This window comes from Manis javanica, chromosome 3 (assembly GCF_040802235.1).
Source record: "Manis javanica isolate MJ-LG chromosome 3, MJ_LKY, whole genome shotgun sequence".
Taxonomy (NCBI): Eukaryota; Metazoa; Chordata; class Mammalia; order Pholidota; family Manidae; genus Manis; species Manis javanica.
The window spans coordinates 145,363,511-145,380,228 of record NC_133158.1 but is presented as its reverse complement, the minus strand read 5'-3'; the positions used below and the strand labels follow the sequence as shown (position 1 = coordinate 145,380,228).

General features: G+C 37.5%; 1 protein-coding gene across 6 annotated transcripts in view; it reads left to right on the top strand.

The window, feature by feature from the left end:
* Positions 1 to 576: 576 nt before the first annotated feature.
* Positions 577 to 16,718, top strand: part of MLF1 (myeloid leukemia factor 1) — a 50,886-nt gene continuing 34,744 nt past the window's right edge. For 4 of the 6 annotated variants that reach the window (XM_073232166.1, XM_017654871.3, XM_017654865.3 and 1 more), the window contains exon 1: positions 578 to 744. In XM_073232166.1, the coding sequence (XP_073088267.1) occupies positions 698 to 744 (47 nt within the window). In that variant the 5' untranslated portion in view covers positions 578 to 697. Of the gene's footprint in view, positions 745 to 16,718 lie in introns of all 6 variants that reach the window. The other 2 variants (XR_012129400.1, XM_073232165.1) reach the window with 1 other exon arrangement.

The following is a 16,718-nucleotide window of genomic DNA, read 5'->3' as shown; positions in this document are numbered from 1 at the left end:
CTGAGTCCTGCTCTGTTAGGTTAAGGAATGCTGGAGAAGTGTTAAAGACATACCGGCGTCGAAGTAAGAAATGCTCCTTGAAATAGAGACTGGAAATAGGACCAAAAAGAGAAGAACTTTCTCATTTTTAAATATCATGTCTACGTATAAGTTCTAATTTTTTGTGTCCAGATTTTGACCGACTACCTTTAGTGTTTGGGGTATAGGACTCTCTCGTGTATCATACACCGTGGCAAGTGAATGGGACTTCAGATGTCATCGAGCCCAAATCTTGACCCATCTCCATTTTCCCAAAGGGACTTGGTGTTGGAGGCCCAGGACGATTTGTCCAAGGTCACACAGAGGGTGGTCTAATTTCTGTGTTCCTGAAGCGATGAGAACAAGCTATCTCGTAGCTCAGGAGGTTTCACGAAGGGTTGGTTGCCTGGCGGGCGGGAGGCCAAACCTCTCGCCTCCCCTGTGTTGATCGCGGTTGCCCTGACAGCGACGCATTGTTCCCGCCTCCGATTGGTGACGTCATCGGACCAGCGTCCAATGGGAAAGCAGATCAGCGTCACGCACCGCCTATCCCGGCAGGCACCACCCTCGAAACCGGGAGGAGAGCGTTGAGTGCGACGGGGAGGGAGGCTCCGGTCGCGACTGCGGCGAGTTACACCGTCTTCTATCTGCATCCGCCGCCGCCGGAGAGTAAGCCAGGATGTTCGGGATGCTGAGCAGCAGCTTTGAGGATGATCCCTTCTTCTCGTGAGTGTCGGCTGCCGAGAGCCCGCCGTCGTGCAGGAATTCAGGGATCTTGAGGGGAGCTTCATTAACGGAAAAGAACGAGTTAGAACTCGAACGGGCGAGAGGAAATTCAAATGACTCCAGGAGGCGGTTTGAGGGAATAAGAGGACTTGGGGGCGTACGGTGGGAGAGGAGGATTTCGGGAGGTGAAGTGGGGAGAACTTGGGAATGAGGGAGGGAAGGGAAGGGAAGGGTTTGGGGGTCTGAGGTGGGGAAAGATCCAAACAGGCTTCCGCACCCCGACACACACAAACCCGGGTGCCGGCTGTGCTCAACCTGGCCCGACTAAGGGTGCCCCGCCTGCTTCCCCCGTCCAGTGTCTTGCCCTCGCAGCTGCTTTGCAAGATGAGGGGAACTGCCATCTCCGTGGAACTTCTGATGAGAATTAGCTTTACAGGAACGTATCCACACATGTTTCATTTCCAAATGAGGGGCAGCGAATGTTCTATGAGATGACAATTCTTTGAAAAGAGAAACGTTTTTAAAACCATTTTCTTCATAAGTTTTCATGAGAGCACAACAAAGTTGGAGGGTTTTGCTGTTACCTGGAGTGGTTGTAGGTTTCCATGCGCGCTTTTCTCTGCTTGCTTTGTTACAAAGCTAGCCTTGTTTGGAAAGAGACTCCTCTTTCTATCAAAGGTACAAATAGGGCAGGGAAGCAGAGAGAGCACTTCAGGTAAACAATTGCCAGCCCTAAACGTTTCCAAGTGAAACAGTGTAATGCCTTAGGAAGAAGGCATCCAGAAATTGTTCCATTATAATTCAGTTTTCTTTCTGTGTGTGTTTAAGTTCCTCCTTTGGAGATTATATAAAAGTAATAACAATCTAGTTCAATTCCTAAGACAGGAAGAGTGGTCATTTTTTGCCCAAGTTTGAACTGACCTGGTGTCCTAGTTTATTTTGATCTCTTAACTTCTCTGTCTATGCAACTTGGAGAACATTTTTTTTTTAAGATTAAGATGTTGGCAGTTTACTCCATAGATTTTGTTGTTTTTAAAGGAAAATATATGGGCTTAAATGTGTTAGTATTAAAACTGAACAACATAAAAGCAATAATTGAAGGGATAATTAACAGTAGAAAAGATGAAATGATTAATATAGAAAAAATAACATTTTATTCTAAGGGTTATTATAATTAAGGGGTGAATAAACTCAAGCATATTTATTATTGCTGTTTTAATTCACTTGATTAGGAGCTCTTGGGACACTTAACCATCAGTGTTATTTTAACACATTTCAAATTTTGTATTAGGCTTTGCTCTCCTAAAAGCTTCTGAGAGTAGGGACTAAATATATCCATAGATAATTTGAGCAGTTGTGGTGTTTCTTATGTAATTGTAACATTAGTACAATGGGTAACAATTAAGAATATGATGACAATTTTTGAGTTGTACTTATCCTTGATTATATCAAAAAGGGCAGTGGCCTTAACCATGAATGTATAATTAGTACCTTTTTAAAAAAGATCTAGCAAAAGTGTAATTTAAACTCTTGGGTGACTCTTTCTGAGCAAAGGCAATGAACACAAGAGTCAGGATCAGAAATAGTAACAGACCACAAATAGTAGGCATACATCAAAGAACACTCTTCGTTTATACTTAAGATGGAAAGGACCATCGTGTCAGCTACATGCCAATAGATGTCTCAGTCATCGTTCTCTGTAGCCTTCTTCAAATGCGACAGCCATATCACAAAAATTTAGGCTAAATTTATTGTAATTAACTATATAAAAGTGACTCATGCTGCTGATTTCTTTGCTTTACAGTTAACTGTAGGGAGTAAACATTCTTTGGGGACATAAGGGAGAAAGAGTATGTGAGTTTACATTTATGTCAAGTAATCTGCCATTTGATCCACCGTTTTTATTTATTTATTACGTTATATAAGTCAGAGAATTCATAAAGGTGACAGACTCCTCATTAAGTCATCCACTCATCTTGAACACAGAGGGTTCCATGCTCACCATCTCTTATATAAATTCTAGCTCTACTGCTAACATTTTGTCTGGTCATTGGATTCCTGGTGGCTAGTTTAATGTCTGACCTGTAAAAAGTATTCAGTATTATTTAATGAGCATCTGGCATTCTTTACTCTTGGACTTGTAATTAATCTAGTATTTAGGTGATTGCTAAAAGTAATTATTTGCATTCAACAGATGCCATTGTTGGTGCTGGCACTTTCTAATTTGAACACTACCCTTTTCTAAATAATCCGTTATGTAGTTCAGAATATCAATTTTTTCTAAATAATCCATTAGGTAGTTCAGAATATCAATTTAAGCACATACTACTAATTCATTCATTACTCATAAGTAGACAGACGAAGAAAACATACTTTCTGGATATAAAATTAGAAATATTAAATAATTTGAGACCAGTAAAATACTGTGGTCAAATTGTCAAGTGCTTAAAGGATTTGATTAAAAAAACAGCTAAAATACATAGTTTTGAATTCAAATGTATTCATTTCCAATGTTTATCTTTCCATAACAGCACATGTTAAATGTTTCATCAGAGAATTAAAGGGAAACTTTAAAGGTGGTATTTTTTAGTTTGGTGTTATTGTTGCTTTTTTGTTGGGGGGTGGGTGTTGGATCTTGTTTTAGAGTCAAAGTTGTTTCAGTGTTACAGTGTGCTGTCATAAATATCTATACCTAAATAAGCAAATAATACTTGTAATTTGGTTTAAAACACAAAGGCAAAAATAGCTCACACTTCCTGCCATGCAGTTTTCTCTCAAAAATACTACTTTCCCTTTCCATTTACATTTGCTGAAGAAATAAAAACTTATTTGTATGGACAGGATAATGAATTTGAGCTCAAAATTTAAGGTTTTGGCATCTACCTTATACCCTAAAAAAACATGGATTATTTAATATAAAAGTTTACATATAGCTAGTACAGTCTAGAAATTTCTAGTTTGTACAGATGTGAACTTTAAATCTTCTGAGCTGCAGAAATGAAATTCTGATTGTTAAAGTCTACAAAGAATAGCTGTGTTACCACTTTTCAGCTTTTAGACATTTAAGGCTCACAAACAGGTTGGCAAATCTCTCAGCCTTATTATTTTTTTTGTATTAAGGTATCATTGATGTACAATCTTATGAAGGTTTCACATGAGCAACATTGTGGTTATAACATTCACCTCTATTATCAAGTCCCTCCCACCACCCCCATTGCAGTCACTGTCCGTTAGCATAGTAAGATGATATAGAGTCACTACTTGTCTTCTCCGTTCTCAGCCTTATTTTTAATCATAAATTATTAGCACTTCCTTAAGCCACCCAATTCTTCATATGGGCACCATATGTGTAGTGACATTTGTTGATCAAAGGACCCCTACGTGTATTCACAGGTGTTACTTTTTCCATTTTCTTGCCTGCTGCAGGAGTTAAAACTTAGGTATTTATAATCTCTATTATTAAATTTGTATTTATTTTATACTTTGAAAGTAGTTGGGGGACACTGATTTGATCTGTTCACTGAGTTGAAAGTGAATGTATTCCATGCACAAAACAGTCATTGATATTTTCTTGACTAAGTATAGTATTGTGATAGGAAATAAAACAAAATCACCTTGCATGTAAGTCTTTGTAACAATGAATGTTCAAGTTTACTTAAATATTTATTATCAGACATATAGTCTGAGGTAGAGTCTATCAAGATGACATAGTTTGGTGCTAACCAGTGTTCTGCCACATAACTTCAAATTATAATCATTTAATAAAGGTAGCTTGAGAGTACTTAGCTAAAATTTAAGGTTTTGATTTACAGGATCCTCTTTTGTGTTAAGACCCCTAATAGCTACTGTAATTTTTAGCACCTAAAAATTTGTTTTCATAAATATTTTAATATAGATATTTCTTATAAGTGAACTTGGCAGATATCAAAATTTTATTTGATAGAAGGTACTATAAACCTAGAAAGAACTTCTAAGATAGACTATTCGTTTGGGGTGTTTTGTGCTGCATTAAGTACAAACCATTGAGTTAATCTAGAAGCACAACACAGTTATGACATAGTTGCTGGGTCAAGGAATGCTACTTGATAGCATCTAATCATATAATGCTTAGTTCTATCAATGAACATGATAAATAGCCACACAAAAGTAGGATGAAACTGGAACTGAACTTAACAAACTGTTTTTCCTCAACTCTTTTAATATAAAAGGCTCTGCCACACCACCATTTTAAGCTGTGCTTCTGAAGAGTGGGACAATAGAATTGGCTATGGAAATACAATTCATCCTTTAAGTATTCTTAGGTTTCTACTGTATGCCCAGCCCTGTGGACTGTATTATAAATGTACAGATGTCATAACCTGTGCCCTCAAGATTCTCCTATGAATATTATATGCTTGATTTCTAGTGTCAAGACTTGGATCACCTGATGTATTTTCTCTGTGGACCCATATACCTCATTGAATCTAGGGAACATTTCTTTATGATCAAAAGAGCCATTAACAGTCTGGCTAAGCTTTTGCCGCTGCTGTGTATAGTGAAAGGAAAGAATTTCCCATGATGAGTGGGACTGCCATGTCAATTATCAGAGACCCTTATGTAATAAATTAATGTAATGCTTTTTTGCTTAGAAGTACAAATATCTATGTTCTTGTACAGGTCAAATAAAATTGTGCTCTGGCTATAACATGTATATATATATTTATATATATTTAAATAAAATACATATATGTATTTTTATATATATTAAAGTATTTATTTGTATATATTATTTATATATACATATTTAGCTCTGGCTAAAGTATATATATAATTTTGGGAGAGTCTTACGAACAGGAACTTATTCTGAACTGAAACATTACCAGCCCTATGTTGAAATTATTCCCAAATGATCCAGAGTCAAAGAGTTAACATTTTTTGTGTCGGGGGAAAGGCAGCAGTTTATTTTCCCTAACTTGTGATAGGTAAATAACGTGGAGAGAAATAGTGTATTTGGTGCCAGGTGTCATTCCATTTGGCTGTGGTTTCTTTCAGCAATCCAGAAAGAGATAGTATGGCCATTAGTATAAGTACATTTTTCCTGACTTAAATGAAAATGCATTCTCTTTGAAAATCTAAAAACTATAGAAGGTTAGGTAAAGGAAACCATGCAACCCATGATTTTAGCTACTATCATTATTTTGGTGTATTTTGTTTCCATTTTCCATATATGAAATTTTTTTCCAAAACCAGAACCAAACTTCATAGTTACCATAAGCATTTTCCTAGTCTTTAGATATCTTTAAAGCATGAATTTAGTGTCTGCAAAATACTGTCCCCTGTGGATGTTCAAAGAATATTTTTCAAAAAATTCTTAGCCACATTTCAAATTTTTGCTTTATGTATTAATTTATGAAATGACTAGTTTATAGGGTATGAAATTTATAAAGCATTGTACTTCCAATTTATTTTCCTAGAAGGATAAAACCTTGATTTTTAAAAGAGAATAATATGAATAAATAGAAAAATATAAAACCATTAACTTCTCACCTGAACAAACTCTTAGGTTAATTTAAAAACTTAAAACAACTCTTTACTACCACAAGAGATTTTTGGCTTTGATAAAAAGAGATGTTTGCTTTTGATTTTTGGATTCAAGCTTGAACAAGAAAAATCATGAAGTCTTATCTCCAAGCAGCTGCTGTTCTGGGTAGACATGAGTTGAACTCATCTCAGCCAGACTTGGTTCAGACAGGTGCAAAATCCAGACTGTGAGCCCACTTTTGTCTTAATGCTTTCAACAGGCAGCCTTTTGTTCATGTCACTCAAAAAATAAAGATGTTTTTTAGCATTTGCTTTATGTACAAATATACGTATGCCTATTTAAATAAAGAGCAACACTTTAAGTGAGCCACATTTAGTTGCTGAATTTTTAGCCCAGTTATATTGCAACTAATGAAACATTTCTAAAGTGCTTCAGGAAAAAACTCAAGCTACATTTATCTTGTGAAAATATCCTTTAAAGAGTGAAAATATTTTCGATAAAAGAAAACTAAGAATTTGTTGCAAGTGTACTTGTAGAACAAGAACATTAGTGAAGAGAAATGTTGTCAGATGGCAACTTGGATATTAAAGAAGAGTATCAAAAATGTTAAATATGTGGATAAATGTGAAATAGCCTCAGAGACATCAGAAAATAGTGCAATCACTTAAAAAAAAAAAAAGCTTAACCACAGATACCAGAAAGTAAAATTTGATCTTAAAAAAAAATTAACTAGGCAGAATGTTCACAACCAAAGACTATATTAGTAACCTGGGAAACTAAATCAAAGACAACCTGCAGCACAAACTCATAGAGGGTGAAAAGTTCTACAAAGAAGGAAGAACAGATAGAAGCAACTGTAAAAATGCCTGAAGAAATAGATCAAGAAAATTTCTAGAACTAATGAAAGCCAGAAATCCTTAGAACCTAGATTGAAAAGGGAAATTTGAGAGTTGACAGGATAATTTTTTTTCAGTTCTACATTTGAACCCATGATAATGTAATTTCAAAGAATCATAAAGCTCCGAGGGTGTATATAGATACTTAGAAAGAATGAGAACCAGATTGGCCAATGATACCAAATAAGGAAAATAATGAGGCAATATCCTCAAAATACGGAGGGGAAGTAATGTAGATTTTTATGCCCAGATAAGCCATTGTTTCCACTTCAGTGTGAAATAGACATTTAGACACATGACTACTAAAAGTTTACTGTGCTCAAATCCAGAAAGGAAATAGTAAGGTAGAAGAAGCAATTGTAATTCAGAAATAAACCAACCTGAACTTTTCTTGATGGAGGGAAATCGAATTTGAGCACTTGCTACTTCCTTTATTCTTACCATGGAAGCTAAGTTGACCCCTTTCCTCTTGAAGCTAGCACAGGACAGATTAAAACCTACCCAACATCCATCCTGACATTTGGACTTGGATGATTTAAGAGAATAATGACTATGCCTTTAATAGAAATAGAGACACAAAGAGGAAAAGCTGGCCAAAGAAAAAGACAATGTTGAAAATATTCAGTTTAAAACTAGGATAGAAATAGGTCAAATGTTCAATAATTATCATCATTTGTAATTTATACTCTGAGTACTTCAGAAAGTATTACAGATGTAGGGTAGGCTAAACTAAGCTATAATGTTTGGTAGATTAGGTACATTAAATACACTTTTGACTTAAAATATTTTCAATTTACAATGGATGTATCAAGACATAACCCCATTGAAGTGGAAGAAGATCTATATTTTCTTTGAGCTTTATCTTTTATCCAGTATGCTTTTCCCTGCCCTCTGTAGACTATTCTGCTTAACTTGAACATGCTTAAAAATCAATGAAGGTACTTATTAGAATATAGATTCCTGAGATAATCACCCAGTGATTTATTCAGTATATTCAGAGCATGGCCCAGTAATCTGCATTTTAGAAAACATTTCAAGAAAATTGGCTTTCACTCTCTGAAGGTCAGGACTCTATGCCCACTGCCAGGCACAGTGTGTTTTACATAGGTATTCATTAATATTTATTAAATAGAGACCACTGCATCAAAACAAGCAGCAATTGAACTAGAAGACTCTGATAAAATGGTTGAAGAGCATAGTGTTTATTCACGTGAGGTCCTTGGAACATCTACTTTAGGATTATTTGAAATGCTTGCTAAAATGCAGATTACTGGGCCATACTCTTCCACTTACAATGGGGTTATGTCCTGATAAATCCATTGTAAATTGAAAATATTGTAAGTAAAAAGTGTATTTAATGTACCTAACCTACTGAACATCATAGCTTAGCTTAGCCTACCTTAAACATGCTCACAACACTTGCATTTGTATTAGCCTACAGGTGGGCAAAATCATCTAACACAAAGCCTATTTTATAATCAAGTGTTGAATATCTCATGTAATTTTTTGAATACTATATTGAAACTGAAAAACAATGGTTGTAGGTGTATTGGTTGTTTACCCTTGTAATTGCATGGCTAACTGAGAGCTGTCACTTACTGCCACTGCCCAGCATTGGAAGAGGATCATATTGCATATCAAGAACCTGGGAAACTTACCAAAATTCGTAATTCCAAGTATGGTTTCTACTGAACACGTATTGCTTTGGCACCATTGTAAAAGTAAAAAAATCAGTATGTTAAACCATCCTAGGTCAGGGACCTGTGTCTTTAGGAGGCAGTGCTTTCAACATTTTAATGTCATTCATAGTTAGAAAATGTTTGCAGAGCACCTTGGGATACCAGAGAAGAATGATGGAAACTGGAAGTAACCTGGGCAAGAGACCTTGACAGGCTCAGGCCCCACCGGCTGCCTCAAGTCTGAAGGTATGAACATTTGGAAATGCCAGTAGTCTATGTGACACTCAGGAAGCTCTGTCAAGGCAATGGCAAGGAAAATGAACAATCAAAGGAGAATTTAAAGAAGAAATTCATCCAAGACTGAGACCAGTGCATTGCCCCAACGTTAGAGATGCTGCTGAGTATTCAAGGAAAAGGAATGATCTTTGAGTTTCAATCATTGGAAGATTAAGGGAATCCTTGAAGTTTTAACGCAGAGTTGAGGTAAGGAAAAAGGCATTTGTAAAGAAATACAGTGAATGAGCTATAAGGACACAAGTATATATGACTTGGAAAATTTTAAGTGCAGAAGGAAAGGAGACAATAGCTGGAGATTGTCAGGAAAGGGCTTTAGGGGAGAGAGAAGGGAAGTATAATAGAGGCTTTTCTTAGCTACCTTAAGAAGAGAAAATAGTTTTCATTGGCCTGGATTCACTAATTAGTGTTTTTTTTAACTTTTTGTCATTTTATTAGTCTGAGAAAAGAACTCAAAAGTCCCCTTGAATTATACCAGGAAATAATAATTACAAATCAGGCCATTAGTGGAGAGAATGCTATCATTGGTGTGGATACTTATTCAGATGATGTTTTCAGGATCCTTTTTGTCTTGTCCTAATTCAGGTTTATGTTCTATAATCTACTGTCTTAATAAGCAGTTATGGAAATACCATTCAGCATTCTAGCGCCAGGTTAATCATAGGCTGTATTTTATAGCATTTCAATCTTACAAGACTATTTTATGCAGACTGGCAGGAACACTTAGGAATTGCTTTAATTAATGTGATTTTATGACTGTATTTGGGGTAATGGAATAATGCCTCCTAAAGATGCCCATGTCCTAATCCTCAAAACCTGTGAATATATTATTTTACATGGCAATGGGGAATTAGTGTTATAGATGGAATTAAGATTGTTAATCATCTAACCTTAATTATCTGGATGGACTCAATTTAATCAAAAGGATCCTTTAAATATGAAAGATGCAGTGAGAGATTTGAAGATGCTTTCTATGCTGCTGGCTTTGAAAATGGAGAAAGGGTCCACAAGCCAAGGAACACATGCAGTCTCTAGAAAAGGCAAGGAAGCAGTTTTCCCCCTGACAGCTTCCAGAAGGAACAGAGCCCTGCCAATGCCTTAATTCTAGCCCAGTGACACCCACCCATGCTGGGCTTCTGACCTCTAGAACTGTGATAAAATTAATTTGTGGTGTTTTAAGTTGTGGTAATTTGTTACAGAAGCAATACTAAATTAATACAATACACATGCTTTTTAATCTGCTTTAAAACATAAAATCTCACTTCTCTCAGACTCTCAGTTCCTGCAGAACAATAATCAACCTCTGTGCTTGACACAGTTTACATGATAAATGTTTATTGAGTTTGAGCTATCCTATATATTAGGTGGTCTTTCCACCATTTCTTGGGAGAGTCAATATCTCAGGCAAGTTCATTCTGGATTCAGTGAGACCAAATAACAACAGAAGTTAGTAAAAGGGCTTATACCAAGCTTTATCCTCATGGGTGGCAGGTTAAGTGCTGGAATCACATCTGCCTCCAGGGAGAACACTGGGTGGAGAGCACTGGGTGGAGTTTTTTATATAGTACCACTGACAATAATGGGTCATTGACAAAGGGTGTGTAAGCATTAGCTACACAGTAGGCCAATTACATCATCAAGTAGTTTAGGGTCAGGTGAGGATCCTGGCCATAGGAACTTCCATTTTCCCTACACTTCACCCACCTGGATTCTCACCTCACAATCTGTGTGCTCTCAATCTTCCACAATGGTCCTGTGCAAGAAAGCTGGAGCATAGATTCCACAATAGCAACAGAGGATGACAGCAACATACAGATAACAATATTATGATACAGATAACAAAAACTATAATAATCCTCAAGCCAGAGGAGTTGCCACCAGGTGGTCATTCCAGCTGCATTCAGACCAGTTCTACTCAGATGAGTTCATCACTCTGAATTTCCACAGGAGAAATCAATCTTCTGCAATGGTCCCTGTGCGAGAAAGCTGGAACCTTGTAACAACAAAAATTATGATGATAATAGTTGTCCTCAAGCCTGAGGAGAGCGATTGCCACCAAGTGGTCATTCCAGCTGTATTCAAACCAGTCCCAGTTCACGATTCACACTTTCCACAGAAGGTCAGTAGCGGTACTGATAGGGAGCCCAATGCACACCCAGAAAGTAGCAGTTTTTGCTGGTGTGTGTGCCCAGTCCATGAAGACATTAGAGGAGGTTAACCTTAAGGGCAATAAGACACATTTTAATGATGCTAACATAGGCAAATCTTGTCCATCGGGTAGGATACATGCAAGAGAGTGGTCCTGTGATAGGACCATGGCAGGAAGGGGGTCCGTCCAGGTCTAGTATACCATACCTTTACCCCCCTCTCTCTCTGGGGTTTACTGAGGGGTCTGTGTGTAGTGCTACTGGAGGAGCATGCACTAGCTATAAAGATAAAACTCCCCAGTAAGATGCTCTTATATTCATGAGGCACTTTAGACCCTTCTCAGTCGCAGACCATACTCCCCACTGTGCCTGCATCGCTTCCACCTCTCCCAAATCTACCACAGCGTGGGTACCTATTTATGGGCTGCCCTAGGTGAGGAGCAAATACAACCACTAAGGGCCCAAAGGGACAAGGGAGACATTTGCAGCACTATACCTCTTATCCTGCCGATAATGCCAAATTTCTCGCCTGATGGGGATTGCCCATGGGGAAGTTCACTCTGGATTCTGTGATACCAAATAACAACAACAGAATGTTAGGGGTAAAAGGGTGTATACAAAGCTTTATTCCCATGGTGGCAGGTTGGGTGTTGGAGTTGTCTGCCTCTAGGGCATTCACAATCTGTTTCCATCTCTGCCTCTGGGAGAGCGCTGGTTGGAGCTTTCTATATAGTAATGCTGACAGTAATGGCTCATTGTTAGCATATCTGTAGGCATTAGCTATACAGTAGGCCAATTATGTCAAGTAGTTTATGGTCAGGTGAGGATCCTGGCCATAGGAACTTACATTTTCCCTATAGTGGCTTACCATTCTTGGAGCCTCCATTCACCTGGGTGCATGTGCTTAGAGAAGCATCTCCATGGACATCAATAGGAGCAGTTCTGAACTTCTTCTCTAGTGACTTTGATAGGGGAAGGGGTACTCATTTAAACCAGACTTTGTTTTCTCTGACCCAAGTGTTTTAATGCATGGACTAGTGTCTCCTGATCAACAGTTCCCTGGGCTTCTTGTGTCTCAGTTTCAATTGTTCTAGAATAAGACCACTCTTGATTGAGGGCGTTTGCTTTATGCCATAGAAGCTTATATTTTAATTCATACCATCCCAAACATAGTCACAGAATTTGGAGAGAATCTATATTTTCTTATGATGCAAAAACAGACATACAATCTAATCTTTACAGATTTGCATTAATCTCCCTTCCAGTCATTATAGAGAAAACCATCAAAATTGAAGATGGCAGTTTGTGTGTTCTTTGAGATATAACATATATTAGTGATCTACTGCTGCTGATTTAGCAGCTTAAAACAACAAACATTTATTATAACATAATTTCTATTGGCTAGGAATCCAGAAATGGCTTAGTTGGGTGGTTCCGACTCAAGGCCTCTTAAGAGGCAGCAGTCAAGTTATTAGAGCTGCAGTCATCTCAAGGCTTGACTGGTGGAGCATGTATGTCCGAGTTCTTTCGTGGGGCTGATAGCTGGTCTCAAAAATCCGTTTGTAACCTGGCTACATCACAGCATGGCATTGCTTCCCCAGAGTGAGCCATCATGCTAGGAGAGCACCCAAGCAGAAACCAGTCTTTTTAAAAACCTAATTTTGGAATTAACATCACCTCTCTTGTATTCTATTAGAAGCAATCAATTAAGACCAGCCCATACTCAAGGGGAGAGGATTACTTGAGGGCATGAATACAAGGGAATGGAGATCATTAGGGGCCATCTTAGAAGCTGCCTTCCACACATGTAAATTAGATTATCAGAGACTAGATAGTTTATAATATTCCTAACTGAAATTAAGTTCAATAATACCAACATTTTGTTTAAAAAATTACAAATAAATTTAACAGAAGAATAAAGTAAAAATGGAAGCCTTTTAAACCCTTTAGACAGGAAGTTCAGAAGCATATTAGAATAATCATGATTTACTTTTTTTTTGCCATGATCTCATAATATGCTTCTAACTTCCTACTCCAATACTTCCCTTTTCAAATTTTGCTTATTACTCATCTTCTAAAAATCAAAAGCAGCTTATAGAGAAATGTAAAATATGGTAAGAATTGAGACTGAACAAACATGCAAGGAAAGATGGAGAAAATTAAGAAATAAAACTGCCAAACAAATGTCATAGTCTGGTGAGGACTGAGGACCTAATATTCATGTTTGGGTGGCTAAGTTGATGTTAAGAAAATGAAAGGGGTAGGATTAAAGATGGCAGCATGAAAGGTGAGGCAAAGAACTCCTCCAAAAACATATAATAGAAAAATATAATTAATATAACTAATTCTGAAAGAGCAACAGGAAAGAAGGCTGCACGAGACTGTATATACCTAGAGAAAAGAACAGACCTCACGGAACAGGGTAACATACCTAAAGCCATGACCTGGCAGGACCCAAGGCCTTTTCCCCACCCCAGCTCGCCAGCAGAAGGAAGAGAAAAGCAGGGAGGGAGTGGAGGCCTGGGACTACTAAACACCTAGCCCTGGAGATCTGCTCTGGGGCATGAACGTACATTGCATGGTGCTCTGGTGAGTAGTGGGGTTGGAAAGCTACCTCAATATAATAAATGCCATATATGACAAACCCACAGCCAACATCATACTTAACAGTGAGAAGCTGAAAGCTTTTCCTCTAAGATTGAGAAAAAGACCAGGTTTCCCACTTTCCCCACAGTACGGGAGGACCTAGCCACAACAAAAAGAAATAAAAGGCATCCAGATTGGAAAGGAAGAAGTCAAACTGTCACTGTTTGCATATGACATGATATTGTACATAAAAAACCCTAAAGAATCCATGCCAAACTACTAGAACTAATATCTGAATTCAGCCAAGTTGGAGGATACAAAATTAATACACAGAAATCTGTTGCATTCCGATACACTAACGAGCTAGCTGAAAGAGAAATCAGGAAAACAATTCCATTCAAGATTGAATCAAGAAGAATAAAAAATACCTAGGAATAAACCTAACCAAGGAAGTGAAAGACCTATACTCTGCAAACTACAAGACACTCCTAAGAGAAATTAAATAGAATACTTATAAATGGAAATTCATCCCATGCTCTTGGGTAGGAAGAATTAATATTCTCAAAATCACCATCCTGCCTAATGCAATCTACACATTCAATGCAATTCCTATCAAAATACCAACAGCATTCATCAATGAACTGGAACAAATAGTTCTAAAATTCATATGGAACAACAAAAAACACCGAATAGCCAAAGCAATCCTGAGAAGGAAGAAAAAGCAGGGGGGATCCCACTTCCCAACTTCAAGCTGTACTACAAAGCCACAGTAATCAAGACAATTTGGTACTGGCACAAGAACAGACCCATAGACCACTGGAACAGAATATAGAGTCCAGGTATTAACCCAAGCATTTATGGTCAATTAATATATGATAAAGGAGCCATGGACATACAATGGGGAAATGACAGCCTCTTTAACAGCTGGTATTGGCAAAACTCTATGGCTACATACAAGAGAATGAAACTGGATCACTGTCTAACCCCATACACAAAAGTAAATTCAAAATGGATCAAAGATCTAAATGTAAGTCATGAAACCATAAAACTCTTAGAAAAAAATATAGGCAAAAATCTCTTAGACTAATAAATATGAGCAATTTCTTCATGAACATATCTTCCCAGGCAAGGGAAACAAAAGCAAAAGTGAACAAGTGGGACTATATCAAACTGAAAAGCTTCTGAACAGCAAAGGACACCACCAATAGAACAAAAAGGCATCCTAAAGTATGGCAGATCTGATAAAGGGTTGACATCCAAAATATGAAAAGAGCTCACATACCTCAACAAACAAAAAGCAAATAATCCAATTAAAAAATGGGCAGAGGAGCTGAACAGGCACTTCTCCAAAGAAGAAATTCAGATGGCCAACAGGCACATGAAAAGATGCTCCACATTGCTAATCATCAGAGAAATGCAAATTAAAACCACAATGAGATACCACCTCACACCAGTAAGGATCGCCACCATCCAAAAGACAAACAACAACAAATGTTAGCAAGGTTGTGGAGAAAGGGGAACTCTCCTACACTGCTGGTGGGAATGTAAATTAGTTTAACCATTGTGGAAAGCAGTATGGAGGTTCCTCAAAAAACTAAAAATAGAAATACCTTTTGACCTAGGAATTCCAGTCACAGGAATTTACCCTAAGAATGCAGCAGTCCAGTTTGAAAAAGACAGATGCACCCCTATGTTTATCGTAGCACTATTTATAATAGCCAAGAAATGGAAGAAACCTAAGTGTCCATCAGTAGATGAATGGATAAAGAAGAGGTGGTACATATACACAATGGAATATTATTCAGCCATAAGAAGAAAACAAATCCTACCATTTGCAACAACATGGATGGACGTAGAGGGTATTAGGCTCAGAGAAATAAGCCAGACAGAGAAAGACAAGTATCAAATGATTTCACTCATCTGTGGAGTATAAGAACAAAGCAAAAAGTGAAGGTTCAAAACAGCAGCAGACTCACAGAGCCCAAGAATGGACTAACAGTTACCAAAGGGAAAGGGACTGTGGAGGATGGGTGGTAAGGGAGAGATGAGGGGGAAAAGGGGCATTATGATTAGCACACATAATGTATGGGGGGGCACGTGGATGGCAGTACAGCACAGAGAAGACAAGTAGTGATTCTTTAGTATCTTACTACACTGATGGGCAGTGACTGTAAATGGGGTATGTGGTGGGGACTTGATAATGGGGGGAATCTAGTAACCACAGTGTTCATGTAACTGTATATTCATGATACCAAAATAAAAATAAATAAATGAATAAATAATAGGGGAAATCAAATGCAATGCTCTCTTTCTAGGAGACTTCAACACTCCACTCACTCTAAAGGATAGATCAACCAGACAGAAAATAAGTAAGAAGGCAGATGCATTAAACAACACATTAGAACAAATGGACCTAATAGATATCTACAGAACTCTCCATTCAAAAGCAGCAGGATACACATTCTTCTCAAGTGCACATGGAACATTTTCAAGAATACGTTTGAATTTACTGAGGGTCCACAAAAAGAGCCTTAGTAAATTCAAAAAGATTTAAATTGTTCCATCCACCTTCTCAGACCACAAAGGTATAAAACTAGAAATAAATTATGTAAAGAAAACAAAAAAATCCCACAAACACATGGAGGCTTAACAACATGCTCCCAAATAACCAATGAATGAATGACCAAATAAAAACATAGATCAAGCAATATATGGAGACAAATGACAATAATAACTCAACAATGCAAAATCTGTGGGATGCAGTAAAGGTGGTGCTAAGAGGGAAGTATGTTGCAATACAGGCCTACATCAAGAAAGAAGAACAATCTCATATGAACAGTCTAGCCTCAGA